Source organism: Bombus vosnesenskii, unplaced genomic scaffold (genome assembly GCF_011952255.1).
Source record: "Bombus vosnesenskii isolate JDL3184/JDL3185 unplaced genomic scaffold, Bvos_JDL3184-5_v1.1 scf7180000013293, whole genome shotgun sequence".
Lineage (NCBI taxonomy): Eukaryota > Metazoa > Arthropoda > Insecta > Hymenoptera > Apidae > Bombus > Bombus vosnesenskii.
In genome coordinates, this window is record NW_022882944.1 from 2,686,508 (window position 1) to 2,707,078 (window position 20,571).

At 37.0% G+C, this 20,571-nt stretch overlaps 1 protein-coding gene across 2 annotated transcripts in view; it reads left to right on the top strand.

The window, feature by feature from the left end:
* The window catches only part of LOC117232672 (GAS2-like protein pickled eggs), an 88,236-nt gene extending 68,446 nt beyond the window's left edge, over positions 1–19,790 (top strand). The window contains exons 4-8 of one of the 2 annotated variants that reach the window (XM_033492193.1): positions 3,801–4,002; positions 5,423–5,507; positions 6,521–6,947; positions 7,560–7,968; positions 14,222–19,790. In XM_033492193.1, the coding sequence (XP_033348084.1) occupies positions 3,801–4,002; positions 5,423–5,507; positions 6,521–6,947; positions 7,560–7,968; positions 14,222–15,108 (2,010 nt within the window). In that variant the 3' untranslated portion in view covers positions 15,109–19,790. The remainder of the gene's footprint in view (positions 1–3,800; positions 4,003–5,422; positions 5,508–6,520; positions 6,948–7,559; positions 7,969–14,221) is intronic. The other variant, XM_033492194.1, reaches the window with a different exon arrangement.
* The last annotated feature ends 781 nt before the right edge of the window (positions 19,791–20,571 follow it).

A 20,571-nucleotide genomic window follows, 5' to 3' on the forward strand; every position in this document is an offset into this window, starting at 1 on the left:
AAAAATTTCATTCAATTTTAAACACAATTAACAACAATTAACTCCAATATCGATTATTATCGATTTTGCAATTTGTAATACACTATTAGCTCGATCAAAACGTTGTTTGTTAACGTTAGAAGCATGTATGATGTCCTTTCGTGGATTAGCATAATCCGGTAATTACTATGGAGTGGACACATCCTGTATGGTCCGCGTGAAATGAAATATTTGGAACGAGAAACGACGTGACGCAAAGTGACCACGTCAACAGGAACAACGTGTACGCTTCAGGAATTCCAATCGACTGTTTGCGCCGATGATTTATCGTCCATCGTTTCCTTTTCCTCGATTATCGTACTTCACTTTTCTGATATCTGTGCTTGAACAATGATCCCTTCAGATATATCTGTAATTTTAATTAATACTATAAATTCTTAAGTTATCTCTTTTAAACATTCTGTATAAGACAGTTCAATAGCGTCGTTAAAATTTAGTGCAAGCGATTTGCACGAAAAATTTGCTGTTCGTATCCTTCTTACTTTATACTGCGTGTTTCAAAATGGTTAACCATTCCAGACCACGCCCCCTACAAAATAGTTTAGAATTGATACATTACGGATATATACGAGTATATATATGTGATGATATATACATATGATGATATGTACATGTATACTTATGTATACATATACATATATGTATATGTAAAAGATCTTGGCTTACATATAGTATCTAATTGTCATTCATTTCCATATCCAGCTTTTAGAGCACTAACATATCCGAAGACTCTAAGCTATCTATGCTTCTAATCCAAACACACTTGTCCTTTTTGATATCTAACATTACAATTAAACATATATATCTTTATTTCGCTTAATCTATATACATTATCTTATACTTAACCTATATATCGTCACATATCTACCATTGGCTTACAATTAGTTCCGTATTTATATTCTTTATATTTTTTCCCCAAACCTCTCAAGCAGCTTATCATTAACATATCTTTTTTTTTTAAACCGCTTCACTTATCCTACTTTCTACTTATCATCTTCCCCTCTTAATACGCTAGAATCTAACCTGTAGCAATCTCAATAAATGCGATTGGTTAGGTTAGGGTTATGTTATTGTATATAGATTATGCTATACTACAAATATTTCATCATATCTGTAACAGGGACATCTGTTCTGTGGTATGTATCTATTCATAGCTCTTATTATATTTAAATGGATCCTGTAAAATTATCATATCTCTTTATATTTCCTGTTTTGGAAACTTCTTTTCGTCTGCCACCGTAAAATAATTTTTTCCGAGACTCTACTTTTTTAATAATATCCCCCAAAACATGAGTTTGCATAGAAATCCGCAGTCTAACCATAATCGATTATCCCGACAGAAATTTGCACGAGGGGTTGCTCACCGTGAATATCAGAAAATCGTCGCGACAAGCATTTACACAACGCGGCGTAAATCATTCGCGGGGAAAAATGTCATTGGCAGACAGAACAGCAGGGGGAAGGTTGAATTGGCGGCGCGAGCGCCACCACGCTCAAGAATCCTGAACCATGTGGATACGGCCGATCCGGCGATAAATAATTTTCACCGTTCCGCTGTCAAAAGCTCGCCCGTGGGTGTTCGCACGTAAATGATATATATTTATCCCGGCCGATTCGCCGCCGCGATAACACAGCGTAATCAATAACGCAGGCGACTTAATGCGCCGGGAGAAGAAAGTCGTGGACTGGGATAACGGAGCTGCGCTTGTCTCCCCAAGTGATTCCAGATAATTGGTTCGAGTCTTTTCTCCCAATTTTTTCGCGGTCTCGTTGTAATTCACTTTGTCTATATTTTTAGACTCGAGTGTACGAAGTTTGAAACATGGGAAACGAGCTTGGTAGATGAACTTTTACCAGTTTTCTTAACTCTACGTGTCTTAGTTTAAATTTAATAACATTTTTTGTTGATTGTAAGAAATCGGAAGAGACACAGCTCATCTGTATTACACGTTAGCAGTAGTACGAGAATTTGCTGCATACAGTCTTCTTTGCATTTGAGACTTTGAGTCTTAAGTACATGCTCAACCCCTAAATAGCGGTGGTCAATTTTGACTGAAATAGAAATGCCTTTGAATGAAATGGAGTATTAAAAGATAGGAGATTCGTAAATAAAGAAATTACATCTAAAAGTTTGGGAAATCATATGATGAGTTAATTCGTCTTACAAGTTAAATATCCCAGACAAGTATCAAAACCAAATCAAATTTTCGATTCGATAGAAATCGTTTGCTTGTAATTTTCGTTTGTAGCTGAGAAGCAATTGCTTGTAAGTTACTATATGACAATCGACAATGTTTAGTGTCCCCTAAACTGGTCTAGGGAATTTTTCATAGGTTAAGTGATTGAACCCATACAACGCACTAGCATTAATAGCGTTAAATGCGTGAAACACGTTCACCATACCTAAGCACAGAAATAATACGTTCTCATGATTTTCTCTCGAGCATGATTTCCTCGAATAGTGGTTCGTTTCTCTTCTGTAAAGAAAAAAAGATTCTAGAGAGATTAAAGAAGGAAGTGTGTGCGTGTTGCTCGTGTCATGGCGGGCGAGAACGAAATTAACAAGCGGTTAAGAACCGATAGAACTCGAATCCTTCGGAGGGATCGTACGGAGCCGCGAGCGTTTGACGGACGGACAGATAGGGCGCAGTACTGCTTTCACTTCACTGCTTTGAATACTAGCAAAAACGTAGATATACCCAAAGGCAAATAGTGGCGGCGCTGAAACTCGACGTTGCCCGGCGGAAACTGGCGTCCATGTCACTTTTGTTTCTGTTATTGAATCGTTTCGTCTAAACATGTTATTCGGATAATTTTTATGGGTATCGTGCACGAACATAAGTCGGGAAGGAAAGTGCGCTGATTCGTATTTTTTCTCTTATTCTGATCTTTTTTTTTTTTTTTAACTGTTGGTTAGTACATAGCGCGTTTTTGAAATATATTACAACGAAACAGGCACTTAAGGTCTGTATTGTACAGCGTGTTTAGAGTGTAATTTGGCTGATAAAGTTTTTGGTGTTGGAGGTTGAGAGCAATTGTCAAATTAGAGTTTTGATCTGATTTGCAATATTTAGTCGTAAGACAGCAGTATGTAGTCTATTGAATATATAGAGATCAAGAGTGTCTAGTGTTTCTTAGACTGACAGGAGCTTATGGGATTGAGGACAAATGTCAAAATTAAATTAGATTCTTTTATTCGATACGAACATTCTACACGTGGCATCTAGCTGTAGGGGAATAGAGGACAGATATTTATGTGTTTAATCTAGTTAAGTTTTCCAGGCTTTTGTATCTCTAAACATCGCAGTTTAGATTAGAATCTAAATCTGTCGCACGTCGAAGTAGGTGTTGTAAGAAAACGTGAAATATCAGCCGGTCTGATTACGTCCGCAATCTAATTAGCCGAGTATTTCGAGGTCTTTCAGAACGATCGTTCGAGATTCCATAAGAATGTCTTAACGTCAACTCAGGTTTTCCCATAAAACCATACTCGTGCGTAATTGAATAATTATGGGAAATGCGAATCCATTTCATCCAAAGAATCTATAATTTTCTAACAAAAATAAAAGACGCTAAAAGAAATATTCTTTATCGCAATTTAAATAATAAACATTACGTATGAAACACGTATCAAAAGAGGTATAGATTTTTATATTTCAACGAATTCTCTCAACTTTAGCGAACTTTCAAGAAATTTTTCGCCTGAAAATATTTTTTTTCGACATCCTTTTGACCAAGATTTTCCTATTTTCATGCTTCAGGTTCGAGACTTGGTGGAAAGGTGCACGTGTCCAACGCAGTTCCCCATGATCCGCGTTTCCGAAGGAAAATACCGTATCGGAGACACGAAGGTGTTGATCTTCGTGCGAATTCTTCGAAGCCACGTTATGGTGCGAGTGGGTGGCGGCTGGGACACCCTCAGCCATTATCTGGACAAGCACGACCCGTGCCGATGCAAGACCTGTAAGTGAACTTTCAATACGTCTCACGAATTTTTTTCTCTCCTTTTTCCTTTCTTTTTTCTTTCTGCATTTTTTCCGTAAATCCTGTAGGTACTAGTCGTTGAGACAGATAAAAAATATGGGACGTCGGTGACAGTTTAAACGAGGATGAGCTCATTGTCGTTGAAAATAAAGATGATGATCGGAGACTTTCGATTTTGTTACGTGTTACGAGTATGCGAAAGATGAACCATCCTTCTTTTCCTTTTATTCTTCTCTCTTTCTCTTGGTTACAAATTTACGAAGTGTCAGATGATTTGTGTTTGTCAAAGAAGCACGATGATTTAACGCGTTTCTTTTTTTTTGCAAATAGAGAAAAAATAATAAGATTGATGGTTTAACGGGATTTTAATTCGATTTAACAAATTATGCTTCTTTGAACGATACGCTACTTTTCTTAAATCGTAGTTTTATCAAAAAAAAAAAAAAAAAAAAGAAAAAGGAAAAAAAAGTTTAATATTCCTGTCGTTACAAGATGCAGATTATGGTCCTTTTAACCTCTCTTCAATTATGATATATGTCACTTTATATTTGGATGTTCCATTACGTCATACGTAAATTACACGTTGCTGAGTAATAAAATTGATGATTTAGTAGAATTTAACTTCACTTTGATAGGAAATTATGTTTCGTTCCATTATGATACGCCTCCTTTAGTAAATTTAAATTTTGACAAAAAAGCTTGCATCATTCGATGCACAGTTTATGGATCTTGTAATCCTTCAATTATAATATTTTTATCGTATTATAAAACCCACTCATAGCTTAATGCAGCTTTAACGTCGATGATTAATGATATTTCATCGAATGATATGTTCATTTCATTAAATCACGGTTTTACTAAAAATTCCAATTCGATTCAATTCTCAATTATTATACTTCTATTATGCAATTATGCTGCGTCACACACGTAAATTACACACCTATCTCTTCTATTTTCATTATTTCATTCAAATTATCCTTCTTTTATCTACTTCCAATCACTGTATCTTCGTCAAAAACCACGCTACTCAAATATTCTCCTCTCAGTTTTTGATCCAAACTTAAAAAGGAAAAGAACAAAAATCTGAGAAAAAACAAGAATACTATTTCTATTCGTTTTCCAACGTATTCTATCTCGTAACACGCTTAACTCTCATCCACGGGCGCTCCATCCTCAACTTTTCGTCTAGAGGCATTGAAATCTCCATGCTTACAGGTGCCTATTAACGCTAAACGATGCGACGTTTCAATTATCCTTTAACGAGTATGCAGCGAAAACTGGACGAAAAACCGTGTATCGTGACCGATTGTGCAATCACAATCACGATGCACGACACTATACACAGTCGTGCACATAGGCTACGTGTTTTCACGATTTTGTTATTTATCTTTTATTGCAGCGCATCGCTCGATGATCTCAGCGAAGTTGATTCAAAAGGCTGGAGGGTCGTTCGACCTTGGCAGCGCGCAGGTGCATTACGAAAGGTGAGTAATTTTCTGCCTCTAACGTGTCATTTGTCTGTCTGCAGTCATTCATTCTAGAGCCGAGATTTTCTGCCGCTTCCTCGATAAAAGGATGCTGCTCGAGAAAATTATGTTGTGCGTCTCTTAGAAACCCAACGATCTTGGATTTAAACGAGCACGGACTGGTGTGCTTATTTTGTTGACGATGAACCGAGCTTTTATCGTGGTTGAAAACATTTATTTTCATTTGCATTTTATCTGAATATGTTTGATAAGAGATCTTTAATCGTTGGAATTTTAAAGAACTCAAGCAGCAATTTTTAATGGACTTGCTTCAGCTTTATATCTTCGTTAATAGCTCTTCTTCTTTTTGAATATCATTTCCTTTTAGTATTCGAAACATTTCATTTTTTATACAAGTCCCTCGCAAGTCAAACTGATTCCGCTCTTACATATAAATTGTAGATAGATTTGAAATTTCAAAATAATAAATGTCCAATTTTTATAAATTTATCGCAAATGATAGCATAAATAATTGTATTATCTCCATTTTGTATTTTTCAATTTATTAAACTGATCAGTATATCTGAGTGACTCGTATAATCACCGTATCTTATCGCAGTGGACTTTACTCCTTTCATTTACACTCTAACCTATTATATTTTACACTTATTATATTAATCTTCTTAATCTCTAACAACTAACCTCTAAAGATTCTTGAAATATTAAATTAGAGGTTATGTGAACCGAAAACGCGGGATCCATTTTGTAATGGAGGGGTAGGCAAAGTGTGTGTTGGCCTTGAAAACTCGCGAAAATGCAAAAATACCAAAATTCGTTACAAAAAGCATAAACCCGAGAAAGCTGTTAAACGCAAAGGCGCCAAAATTTCTGTACGTAGAGCAGAAACTTGAAAGATATAAAAAAATTGTAAAGTTTATTGAAAAGATGACAAAGTGTGTATAGAAACGGCCAGCTAGCATAGTCGCCTGCCCCTAACGCATCCGAAAAAAAATTCGGCTACTGATCCGCAGATCACCTCCTAGAACACGACGGAGTTCGGCGTCGAGCGTCGGTTCGTGCGCAGGCACGATGCAGAATCAGCAACAATCGACGCAGCTGCACGCGGCCAAGAGCGTTTCCAGCAATCGGTCACGATCGCCCACGCCTCACCAGCCTGCCGGCAAGCAACAGCAACAGTCAAACAGCGAGGAGCAACGAAAGATCAACCGATCGAGAAGTCCAACGCCACAGAGGAAGTTCTTGGGTAGCCCTAGTCATCAGCCAGACTTTGGCAAGCAACGATCGAGATCGCCAACACCGAAGGCTCAGCTAAGGTCTAGCAGTCCCACGACGAAGCTGGAACATGGAAAAGGTGGATCTTACGTGGATTCGCCTGGCAGAAGTTCGAACGAAGATTCACGTTCGCCGACTCATCATGGAAGGCATCAGGAAGCTAAGGTGGGTGACGAATAAACTGCGGATTTTTATGCATTCATGGGCAATTTGAAAATATAAAAATGCATAGAATCCACATAATAGGCAAAAATATATGAAACGTGTCTCAAGAATAGCACTTGTTTCACATATTTAGTAATACAGTTCTAAAATTCCATTTGGACCCACCGCAGATAGAAATGGAGAGAGTTATTTAGGATTGGGTTAGGTTATCTTGCGAATCTGAGAGAGGGAAGGTTTGAGTTAGGTTTGGGGTGGAATTATTTATGGATATAGTATGGGGAGGGGTAGAGATTTAGGGGATGTTGATGGATATTTACAGATATTGATAACTGATGGGGCACGTTTTAGGGGGTTTAGAATCGTTAAACAGGATATAGTTGGTTGATTATATATTCGTTGATACTAGTGCATGTATTTTGGAGAAAGTTATAAAAATTGAGACATATGTATTTGAATTTTTTCTAAAAAAAAAAAAAAGTTTCGAAACTTTTCGAAAAAGTTCTATATGGCAGTAGTAACCCTTGACATGCTCTTTTAAGAAAACGTGAATGAAGTTATCGTTGGACTTGATTGGTAGATCTGTGGTAAAAAAATCCCTAAATTTGTCTCTAGGATGCAAAGAAGGACTCCCAAGAGATCCGTACGAAAGTTCCCCTAACAGAGGAATTCACGAAACGATACGTCGTCGACGGTGGCGTAGCGCGTAGAACAGTAGAAAAAGACGACACACCGAAATACGAGCCGACAATTTACAACTACAAGTGCCGCGAGGACTCCAGTAGTCGCAGTCCAACGCCGAGTCCTCCAGCAATTAAAGAAGAGCCGGTCTTGGAAAGTTTCAGCAAAGATGTGACCGGGAATGCACATTACACAAAGTCACCACACGATGGAGAACATTCAGACAATTGCAGCGAAGTATCTGACGAGGGTTATCGAAGCTTGGGAGCAGTTCAGCCAACCAGTGGAAACGGAAATCCCGGGACGTGCACGCAAGGATCGCCCACGGTTGCCGATTGTCAAAGTGAGTATAATTTTTTTTCTCTTATAAGGGCTATCAAACTATTAAGGACCAAGCGATTGTTTCTCGTGACGTTTTTAAATTTAATATTCTCCAAAATTCACAAAATTGTAAAATACAGATGGAATTTGTTCGTGGTCTCAGTGTTAAAGAACAGAAATCGATAGCGTCAATTGATTGGGAAAAAATGACGAATGAAATGCGTAGAATTTTGTGACTAACGCAATGTTGGCCCTTAATGAGTTAAAAAAACCCTAACGAAATATCTAAACTCAGCAAGGTTTAATTCTATTTTGGGTTTCAAAACTGTTATGACAACCTGAGTACATTTTTTATATTACATATGGCTTTTACGCAATAACGAAATTATGAATATTTTTAGATCGATAATTACAATTATTGTGAATGGCAGAATTAGTGAAAAATATGAATAAGGCAAAGTTTGACTATTTTTGTTTTTCGACCGCAACTTTGAAAATATAACACAAATATCGATGTTTTGCTAGAATTGTATGAAATGTTACAATGTAACTAGACATTTTGCGCGAGAGTAAGTCCTGCGCATAACAATGCGCATTAATGTAAAGTGCGCCAGTGTCGCACATTGCTGGCGATTCTTGATGTTGCGATCGGTACATTTTACTCTTCGGATCTGGTTATTTTCGACGTGGCGAGTGTTTTTTTCGACGTTCGGTCGCGCGATCCCGTTTATTCACGCGCTGGGATTTATGGGCTGCCCCAACTGCGTGGGTTGGCACGCCTGTTACGCGAGTAGCATGTTGTAATGCGCCGGCCAGATCGAGGCTGCCGCAGGAATTCGTGAATGGCGAAAGTTTTTGGGGGAGTGTGTTGGTGTCTCGATTGTTAGATACTTTTAGATTAGACTTTCGAACGTTAGGAAATTTCTTTATGATTGGATTCTGTTTGGTCTTCTCTAATTAACTTTTAATGGGGAGATTAGAGTTTAGGCAAATTAAATCTTTTAGAACGCACTTGAAAGTTGAGAATTCTTTTTACTGATCTTTTCTTTGCTTTCTAATATGAAAATTTTTGAAGCGATCTTTATACCTAAGAATTTTATAATGATCTGTTCCCTATTTGGAACATCAAAAAGATTTTTTGATGTGTTAACGAAAATTAGGAATTTTTTTTATGAATCTGTTTGAGGAATGAGTAATCATTGCTGAAACCCTACCCTCTTTTTATCTCCAATATATCGAAGAAAATAGAGTAGAAGAAACGAAAGAAATGGAAAAATAAAATAGGTACATACAGGTTGATACAGTTACATACATAATAGGTTGATACAGTTCAAACTATAAATTTCGAAGCTTTACTGCTTTCCAAGGAATATGCAAAGATGTAGGGATAAAATCTGAGAAGTCAGTGACACGTTTCTGTAGAGAACTATTATTTAATAGAATATACTCTATGGCGTAATAAGTTTACTTTAAAGACCACTTCTGTCACGACTAAAATCTCTAGTATGAACACATACTTAAAATGTATCTGGTAACAGTTGAAGAACTTGGCGAGATTATGATAATGGTGGAAGGAAGTAAACTTAGCAAAGTTGCTGATGGTGGGGAGAGTGGCCTTGAGGAGCAAGTTACTTCAGACGAACTATATCCCACTAGAAATTGCAGATTCACGCAGAAATCTCAATTATATCATCAATCATCATTGACGATTGACATTAATTTATAGCGATATCCAATAATAAATTCTATTAATATTTTTCCAATGTGATTAAATTTTCTTTATAATAAACAGCAATTGCTGTGGGTATCGGTACTTGTAAAAGCTGTCCTCGAATATTAAATGACAACGCCAAGTAATAAAACGGGAGAGAAAAGAAAGAAAGCGTGTTGGCTAAATACACTCGTTTAGCGTATAGGTCGTTTCATAACAGGGCGCCGAGTGAAATCGCCTCGGCGATCGCGATAATCGCGTCCCGCTGCGAAGAAAACGCACATAGCTCGCATGGCTTTTCGATCAAAGCCAGTCATTCAGTTTAATACGAGAGTATCAGGGATGGATGAACAAAACGAGCTATTGTGTGTTTACTTATTTTTCTGTGTTTCAACTTTCTCGACGTCTCATATCTTTTTCATTTCTTTTTTTCTTTTTTTGTTTCTTTCTTCAATAGCCCATCTAACAGGTTCCTTTATTTTTATTTACACATTTTTTAAATAATCTATATAAATTTGCAATATAGAATTTGTAAATTTGATCGACCGATCATTGAATTATAAAGTATCTTAAAAAGTATGGAAAAGTGTAATTACATTTGACTGCGAAACATAGAAAAGGAATTTCACAAATGTTTTTGTCTAATATTTAATTCTATATATTTTTGCCAGATTATTTTATAGAAATTCTCTTTTAATATTTATTTTTATATATTCGTAATTCATCACTTAGTGGCACGTATAGATAGGATCAATTATTTTCTTACATTTTTATGAAGATCTGAAGACTTCGGAAGTTGAGACAGTAAAACGAGTGTTTATCTGGTAACTTCTATCTAAGATTGTCAAACCTGACAGCGAAGAATTTAATTCGCGTCTGAGCTCGATGAATCTTCGCGATACTGCCCCATCCTTTCAACTCTTTTGTACATAACAGCGCATAGAATTGCCTCGTGTGCTTGTTTTTATCGCGTTTTGTCCCATCTAGCCACTCCTCACCGTCAAACCTCTACATCTTCATCTAGAGAAGAGAAGTCTATAATCTGTTCTACTTTCTTCAATCAGAATCCTGAATCTAGGGGAAAAACCTTCTAGGGTAGTTACAGGAAACTACAAATTACACATTACACAAATAGTAATTTAACGCAGCATCAAGTATGATCAAATTCTAAAAATAAACATTTATAAAAACTAAAATACATATATCTATATTTAATATTTAATATGGTGACAATACTTCAGGATTTTACACATTTTTAAGAAAATTGTCAGATGTTAAAAATATTATCAAAGTCAAATACTCCCTACAATTTTAATTACAATCTTGATTTCCGCGAGTAATTTAAAAAAGAAAAGATTCCCTAGAAAAATACTCCAGTTATCTGTCATCTAGGAATAAAAACTTAATAATTGGACTTCAATTCTCGAATTATCCCCATCTCCATTTTAACAAAACTAACCTACATACTGATAATTCTTACCTAACCCCAATCTAACCTAACCTAACTTCCTTTTTAACAATATTTCCATCAGAAAGACGAAAGAAATTAAATTTTCAATGGTAGCCACAGAAGCTATGAACATAGTAGCACAGTAAACCGTAATATATTCAAACCTAACCTAACCTCCTTTCCAAACAAGTCTTTGTTATGAAAAAGAAAAGATAAATTAAAAGTTTCAAAAAGCAAATACAGAAGCTGCGGAAATGCTAGTATACGAAACCGTAATTTATTCAAATATAACCTAACCTCCTTTTCAAACAATTTTTCCTGATGAAGGAAGAAAGAGTATGAATTTTCAAAGGCAAATAAGGAAGCTACGTAAGCAGTGGTACACGAAACCGTAATTTATTCAAATCTAACCTAACCTCTTTTTCAAACAATTCCTCGTTACGAAAAAGAAAAGAAAGAAATTGAATTTTCAAAGGCAAATAAAGTAGATACGAGAGTAGTAGTACGCGGAAACCGTTGCTCCGAGTGGAAAGATCAGAGTATGTGTCAAGTGCGTGAATCACGGTATTCGAGGCAAAGCGTTATCGAGGATCGACCGCTGGTGATTGTTCCGTGGACAGGTTGTTGTTGAAGATCGCCCACGCTTCGCGATATGCGCACACAGATATCTCATTCTTCGTGTAATCCTTCACAGCCAGTTAAATGTCACGTTAGGTGTATGTATTTGTATACTTTGAATATTAATGAGCTACAGGGTGGTCCAAAATGGGTTGCTCGATTACTATGGACGATGAAAAGAGACGTTGTCGATTACGTATGGTATTATGCGCGTTTTGTTTACGTTAGAAGAGTGATGGGCGTGGAGCTACCGTGGTTGGCTTCTGTAAATGAATCGATTTCCTTTTCGGTTGAGACTGTGGGTGGAGAAGGTTAGGGAGAAGTGATTTTGAAGGAGAAAGTAGATATGTGTTGAAGCGAGCGTATCGAAGGCATAAACATGGAAATGTTAAAATGTTGATGATTCAAAAATCTAGAATTTGTCAGTCTTGAGACGGTAGAAGAGGTTTTACTATTTATAGAGACTAAAATTTTGGAATTTTGGTAATTTGTACAGTTCGAAGATTGGGAATTTGGAATTTTGTAAAATCTTATTAAATATTTGAGACTTGGCAGTGTAAAAGTTTGCGAATCTTCTGGTAATTTAACAATTTCAGTCCTTTGGAAACTTAATATCTTGGAAATTTGAAAATACAAGATTACAAATTCTAAAATACTCAGCTATTTTAAATACAATTTCTGTAAAGAAAATTGTATATAAAATTCGTTTATATGTCTACTTTGAAGACATAGTTGCTTACTTGAACTACTTCATTCAATTATTCCTGGATTAGACGATAAACAAGCTTATGTTCTTATAGATTCTTTTATTCAACCGATAAGTTGCTTATCATGGATTATAATAAGTTACTTATCATATCTCGTTCGTAAAAATTCAGTAGTCCAAGTTACTTTTAACTTCAATATTTTCTCAATCTCTTACTTTTCTATCAAAGTCGACAATTCTTTCGTCCGAACTTTCATTTAATTCTCAATTTACGTCTCCAGAGAACTAAAAATTCCCGAAAAATGTGTCAATTATCTTGGAACGCGTCCATAACATACTAAATGCTTCTTCCGAAATAGCATTTGTAAAAATTGTTTTTGGCAACACACCGAAGATCCCGCGAGCCATTAAGCTGCGTTTTACGATTCCTTCGAACTGGTTCTCGCGACGTAAAACGCATTTATACGTCTGTAATTGGCAAACCTTCGCTAATAGCTTCTTTTACGCCCAATAAGACCGTCTCGGTATATTCCTTTCTTTTAATGAGGAGCGTACACGTGAACGATTCCATCTGCTATTACAGAAATTACGCAATCCTAATTCCTACGATTAAAATTGCACAATTACACCGAACAAGGAAATCGTAAAGATAAGAAAGTGGCGCGTTAAATTTTCCTCTTCGAGAAAATCGTAATTAGATCGGGATATTGCGCGTATTACAGGTAACAATCAATTGCTAACATTTTTCTTATAATTGCGGATTGCGTTTGTAAGATTCTTTTAATCAAATGCGATGGTATAATTCGATGCTTTCTAAATTAAATTTTATTTCCTTTAAGAAATCCAACATTTAGGAAATTCCGAGCAAATTAAAGAAAGATTATTATAAGTTTTCTATACAATAATGTAATTCATTTATAAAGTATTTCAAATTCGTCAGAATTCAACCAAGAAGATCGAACAGTTATAGTGCGCTTGGAAGATAAATATCATCTCGAATAAAATTATTTTTACATTTTTTACCGATTAAGAAATCCAAAGAAAAATCAGCGGATAATGTTAATTTAATAGAGAGTTGGCGAGAAATATTATTGGCTATGTCATGGAGAGTCGAAATTGCGATATAAAAAAGTCAGGCAGGTTGCCCACGCAGTGCTATGCGATGATCGTCGAATCCTAAATCCCGTCGAAATCCACTCGAGTACGCTTTTGAATAAACAGCGAGGAGGGAGCTGGTGACGCTCTCTGGTTGACATTTGCATGCGATTGCACGCGGAAACAACGCGATTCGTCGTTACGCAATCGCGATTGCGTATACCGAACGCATTCGTAGAACTAATTTTGCTCTTTCAAGCCAGAATGTATATTTAATGATTTTAGGAGATTTATAAGTAGAGATTACAATAAGACTGTGAATTGTAATGTGAATTTTGAGGCGTTGAATTTTTGGAAACGTGCTGTCAATAATTTAAAAAATATCATAAAATGGAATTTATATTTTATTGAAATTAGAATCTCAGGACGTAAGCTCAATCTATTCTCCTAAAGACTTTTATAGAACTATGAACATATCAATTTAGCAACGCGATATTAAAATCATTTTACCTATGGTAAGTCCCACACATTATACTCAATTGATACAGAAGCAAAATATCTCTCTCGTTTCCCAAATCCATCTTCAGAAATTCTGCAACAGCTAAGTCGAGCCCTATGGACAGTAACATCCTAACCGAAAATATATTCGATAATAAGAGAAAAAAAAGAAACACCCCTTTGTTTCCTTGTTTCAGAGCAACCCGTGAAATCTGAACCTGAGGAGAGGTCCTGCGTGGAGACAGAGAGCATCGAGACAGGCCTTCGAAAGACTCGCATAGGCCCAGCCAGTCCTCTCCGCGCTTCGCCTTCGAGAAGCGTGGCCTCTTCCTCCGGGGACCGAACTCCTCGAGCAAATTCCATCGTACGTGAAAACAGCAACGTCTCAAGAGCTTCCTCAGGCAGTAAAACACCCAGAGACAGCAATTCCAGTCCAGAAGGAAGTCCTCTCAAACGAGGAACCATCAGAAACAGCCTTCGAAAACCTCCAACAGGCAGTCTAAGCAAAGCATCTCCAGTACCAAAAACCTGTCAGAGTCCAGTGAGTGGTAGTAACACGTGGAACGGTAGACAGACTCGACAGAGACCCAGTATCCAATCAGACACCTTCCTGAACCCTCAAGTACCAGCCACCTGTGCCACCACCCCTAATTTCACCAGAAAAAGTCCAGCCAGGCAAAGTCTGCCTAGGCAAAGCTCCAACGGTGGTATCCAATATGACAGAAATGGAAGAAGAATCAAAGTTACCACTGGATCTCTTCAATCTTCGCCGACCAAGGTGAATCCTCTCTTGGAGCAGATTCTACAAAAGGTTGGCCACTTGCAAGACGAACGTGAAGTGGTTCAGAAGCTTCAGGATCTTTTGAGGGATTATCAGTCGCATAGCTCTGGCGACGGCGTGGCGAATATGGAGTTCACCAGGGCGTGGATCGATGGTAACGGGACCGTGGCGTTGCCTCAGGACAATCAGATGACGGCCAGTCCTAGAAAGGATCCCAAGCCTGTCTCGGAGAGGGGAGGTTTCTCCAGGATACCGGCGCCAGTTTACAAGAGGCCGATGTCTGTCGCGTCTGACAGCATGTAGAGCTTCTCACTATGAGCTTCGAGTAACGTTTAGAGGGCGACGATGATGCTGGTTCAGAGCGTGTCCTCGAGGTCATCGGGCTCCTCGATCGCCCATAGGCTGGACTGTGTGTACGCGGAGCCTCGCCAGTGCTCTCGCTGCTTCCTTGCTCGTGACGCCCTCGATTTAGCAGATTCTCTGTTGATTGTACGTGGACACGTGACGAGACGTGGGTGTGAAAGGTGTTGCAAGGTGAGAAATGGTGATTCCGAAGGTGTTTAAGTAAGGGAAAGAGTGAGGTTAGGATGATCCTAATTTAAAATGCAGTGTTTCCCGAATTAGCGTAACATTGGTGTCTCTGTTGCATCGTTCAATGATCAACATTGGTCGAAACAGTTCTACATGCAGATTTCCTGAATTAGTATAGACTACTCATCCCAATTGCATCGATAAATGATCGCTGGTAGAAATGGGCCTAACTGATGCTCTGGGATTAGAAAGGAGTTTTGAGATAGTTCCCTTTGGTCTAATTCTGGGAACCCTGTAATTTCATGAAACGTGTCTCTATGGTGCTTGGGAGATTTCTTTTCTCTTGGAACATTTTGTAAATAGCGACGCTTTTACTGAAAGAGTTTTAGAAAAAATTGTTCCCTTTTCTATTGTGAATTATCTTAGAGGAATAGAAATCACGTCCTTTTCCCCCTTGAAGAAGAGAAAATTCCTTTATACCTAAATACCGCGAAACGATGCTTAAAGGGTAAATCAGCCTCTTCTCACCTGTGCACGATTCACAAAAATCCCAAATATCCACATTTTGAAATGTAAAAAAATCCGCGTTTCCACGTGTTGTGCGATAGCAGATCGAAGGTGTCCGATTAGAGTGGAAGTTTAACGGGCCTTAACGGTACGGGGTCGATCAGTTAGCTCGTAGGAGTCACGTGTATATCGAGGTGGTGCTTGGATGGTGCTGAACGAGATGACGTTCGTGATGCAAGTAAGATTATAAGGTGATCAAAAATAAAAATGAAAAAAATTGAAAAAAAAAACAGATCAAAAAAGAAAAAAGAAGAAAAAAACGATAGGAGGGGAAGAACGACAGAGAAGCTGAAATGATGACGTGGAAGGGAACGAAAAAAAAAAGAAAGGTAGGTTAGGTAGGTATGGGCGAGGGAGACTCGTCTCGTCGATGAACAACAACGATTTCGATTGACGAACAACAGACAGAATTCAAGCAGGCAATTAGCTGGTGTACGGCTCTTGCGTTAATGGCTTCCCGATCGATTTGCTTCCAGTCAGTTAATTGCACTCCGGCTGACAGCTCGTCGATTCATCCGAGACGAGAGATTGCACCTTTGCACCGTGGACACACGCGACGCGATCTCTCTTTTTTGTCGTGATATGTTCTTTTTTCCGAGTGTCTTGTGATCGATACTTTGCAGCCTTCCCTTTTGCTTTATTGAATTCCTTTACCAGGAATTCTTTTTCTTTTTTTATTGCGGAGCTAATGGACATTCTTCGACCGAGGAATTATAGGGGGCTGAATATTTATGTATTGGAAAAAGATTTGGGGCATATAATATGATAATAAAAGAAAATTACAGAAAGTTTCGTGAAAGATTAAATATAGAATGATGAAAGTCGTACATGAACATAAAAATTGCATGAAACTTTGCAGAAAAACGAATACAGAATCTTCTTTGATATCGACTTCAAAGCTTTTTCTTTAAACCTAACCTAACAGAATCTCACAGATCGATCACAAGTTACATCGAGCTATATCACAACAAGGAAAGAAAAGGAAAAAAGAGAATCACGCCGTTTCGTGATCATTTTCATTAGCTTAGTACGTATAAGAGGTCGACGAGCGTAAATCGCGATTTCTCGACGATCGCGATCGCTGAAGAAGAAACGATCGTCGGGGGATCGACGAGAAGATCTCGGGTTTCGCAGTCAGAATTTCTACGTTCGATCGTTCACCACGGCCGCCGGGCCGGCGAGAAATTATTTATTTATATAGTCTATCGGTTATATTTATTAAAGACGATTTATTTGCGCGTTGCGAGTTCTCTTGAGGATGGGAGGATAATAAACGACGAGAACAATGCAGAGTCGAGGAGGAATAGGTTAGAAACGGAGTAGAGGAGAGAGAAACGAAGGTTTCTTAGCAAGAAAAAAAAAAAAAAAGAAATCAAATTCACCCCAGAAAACAGACTGCATTATTGTAGATAGCGACGTGTCGTCGAAGAAAACGCCATTCCAATGTTTCAATGTTTTTTATACCAAAACGCGAGCGTAGCGGCATTTTGTATCAAGTGTCTTGAGGGGAAAATGGCGTCCGGGCGGGACGTGTTTCAGTTTTCGCGTGTCAGCTTCATGGAAACTAGAAAAATGGAGGTTTACAGGGAAATTTTTGCATAAGAATTGTACGTAGTGTCCTTGCTGCAGAATTGAACGTCTGTAAATTAATTATATATTGCTCAACAGAATGTAACTCGAGTGAGTGAGTATTTGGTACCTCGTGTGGAAGAATCAATGTCAATTAGGTTATGTTCTATTTTTAAAGACACATATTTCTGATTGTGAAACAAGGTGAAGAAATTTGATGAATTTCCTTTTTAATTCTACAATTTTGAATTCTGTAGTTGCAAAACAAAAATTGAAAATATTTTCGTAAAAGACATTGTACGTAGTTCTAACTCTAACCTTTAAATCTTCGATCCTAACTTCTCGATTTCGTAGTTACAAGAAAAGATCGAAAAATTCCAAAATGAATACGAAGATGATTATCAGATACTTTAAGCTTTTTATGCTACGTATATTTCTAATTCTAACCTCTAAATTTGTAATTCCAAATTTTCAGTTCTATAGGTGCAAACGAGATTTGGAAAATTTCTAAATATATACAATAAAGATAAAAGAATATCACAAAATCTCTGTGTCCACCATCGATTCAAAATACTTCGAGATATCATAATGGCGTCTAATCAAAAATTGTTTCGAAGCGAGACGCGCGAGTGAAACGCAGCGAACTTAAGATGAAAGAGGCTGAAAGTGTGGAGCTAATATTTTTTATAATTGCCTAGTAGAGAAATCGTGTCCTTACGGCCTAAGGTCGGCCTCTCCAAGTTTTTCGATGTTTCGTTTCCTCTCGAAGTTTCTTCGACAAGGACTACGTCCCGCCACGGAAACTCTGGTCCCCGCCGATTACGAATTAAGAGGTACACTTCCGGCAGGAAGACAGAGAAGTTTATTTTGTTGACCAGATGTTCGAGTAGAGATTGTAACGCGAAACGTACGTATGCCCGATATAAGGAAAAAGAAAGAAAGGGAATTATTTTTTAGTAAGACACGTTAGGTGCACTTCCGGAAGTTACTGTGTGTCGCCTCTGTGACGTTCGAACGATGCGTGGATTATTTTCATTTGACTTTTCTTTAATTTTACTGCGTTTTTATTTTTAGTTCGCGGGCTGTTTGCTTTTCAAGAGAACGAGGTTTGAGGTTTAGCTCGTACAGGGAGTTTCATAAATGTCGAGACAAATTTTGTGAATGTAATATTTAAAACAGGAATTTCTTTTAGTTTTTGCTTTTTTTTTGTATTTTTTCTTGGTACATTATGAAACACCGTATGATCTAAAAATTATGTTTCCAATCGGGTAGAAAATATTGTTTCGTTTAAAAGATTTCTTCGATACTTGAAAAGCAAAAGGTTCCAATTATTTTCTTCCTTTTTTCTTTTTTTTTTTTTTTTTTGATCTTTGGGTAATTAAGATCGGCGACCTATTTGGAATTGAGATCGCTGTTGAAGACGTTTTTAAACCACGTGGTACCTTCTTATGAAAATTGTCTTTCTTCTTTTATCTCTTTGTTCTATATAATGCATGCCAAAGATACATACTTCGTTTTAAAGTAAGCGTTCTCTATATCGTGGTTAACGAAAAACGTCTTCAAAAATGAACGATATCAATCGGTTTCAAGAAAAATATTTTAACTCCCTCTTAGTTATAATTTTACTTTATAGAAGCGCGATTTTTTTTACAAAAAAAATGACAGAAAAGCTTGCAAAAAAATTAGCGAATAAATAAAAATACGTAAAAAATTGCACGTCCAAGCAAATATTGTCAAATATTTCCCGTCCAAAAGCGGTTCTTCGGCAAAGATTTCCAATTCGACAAAGCGCTATTTCCTCGAGGAAATTCCATCGAGGAAACGTCCGAACTGTTCTTCTTATAAAAGAAACGTAAAAAAAAAAAAAAGGAATAAAGAATATTAGAGACCACAGTTCGTTCCGGAAGGCATGCTACAAAATTGCTCGTAGATATTCAAAGTCTCGAACGCGGGGGTGAACATCCCCATTCGTATTTTTAAGCCTAAGCTTCATAACCCCATGCAGCTGCGGTGTTTTATCCGCAAAATGACAAGAAATAAATAATATCGATGATTACCAATATTAATATTATTATTGCAAGAATTGCGGAACTATCGCTATTATTCTTATTAAGAATGATCATTATTATTATTGCGATTATTATTATTATTACGATATTATTATCATCATTGTCAGAGATAATGACGATGCTGATTGATTATTATGATTATTATACGCAACGTTGAGTATGTTACGTTATATCATTTTATCTACGAGAAGTTGTAAATTGAGAGAAAACTTGCATAAAAAAAAAAAACAATAAAAAGCTTTGACAAAATCATTGTACCGCTTTTTCTTTAAGTAATTGTTCTATTACTATATGTACATATGTAGTTTATTCTTATGCTTATTTCTATATAAGTTCCAATGTTCATAGCCACGGTCATTTATGGCATTATTTTACTTTATATGCTATCTCTATATATAATATTTTTTCAAAATAAAAGTACCAAATATTTTAGTTCATATATTATTCACATATACGATGCTATGGGAGATGATACGATTCCACACCTATCATATTTATCTAACTGTTAACTAAATACTTTACTTCAAGTTTTCGTCATCATTACGCGATATTACTTCTCCAAGATACTAAACATAATAATAGAATTCTAATAATCCATACACTGTCACGTATAGAACCGACTATGTTCGCATCGATATCCAAAGTATTGGATGCTGTACGAAGACCATGAAACATCGGTTGCATCCAATACCAATACCGAATTCTTAATTCCCAAAATATCATCAAACACGACACCCAGTAAACGAATTATTACGTCCAATACACCAGCTACATCCAATGCCAACACCTGATATCTAAATCTCTCAAAATATCAAATATCCAGTATACGAATAATAACGTTCAATACACTAGTTACACCCAATGCCAATATCTAATTTTTAAATCTCTCAAAATACGAAACACGACACCCAGTAAACAAATTATTACGTCCAATACACCAGCTACATCCAATGCCAACACCTGATATCTAAATCTCTCAAAATATCAAATATCCAGTATACGAATAATTACGTTCAATACACTAATTACA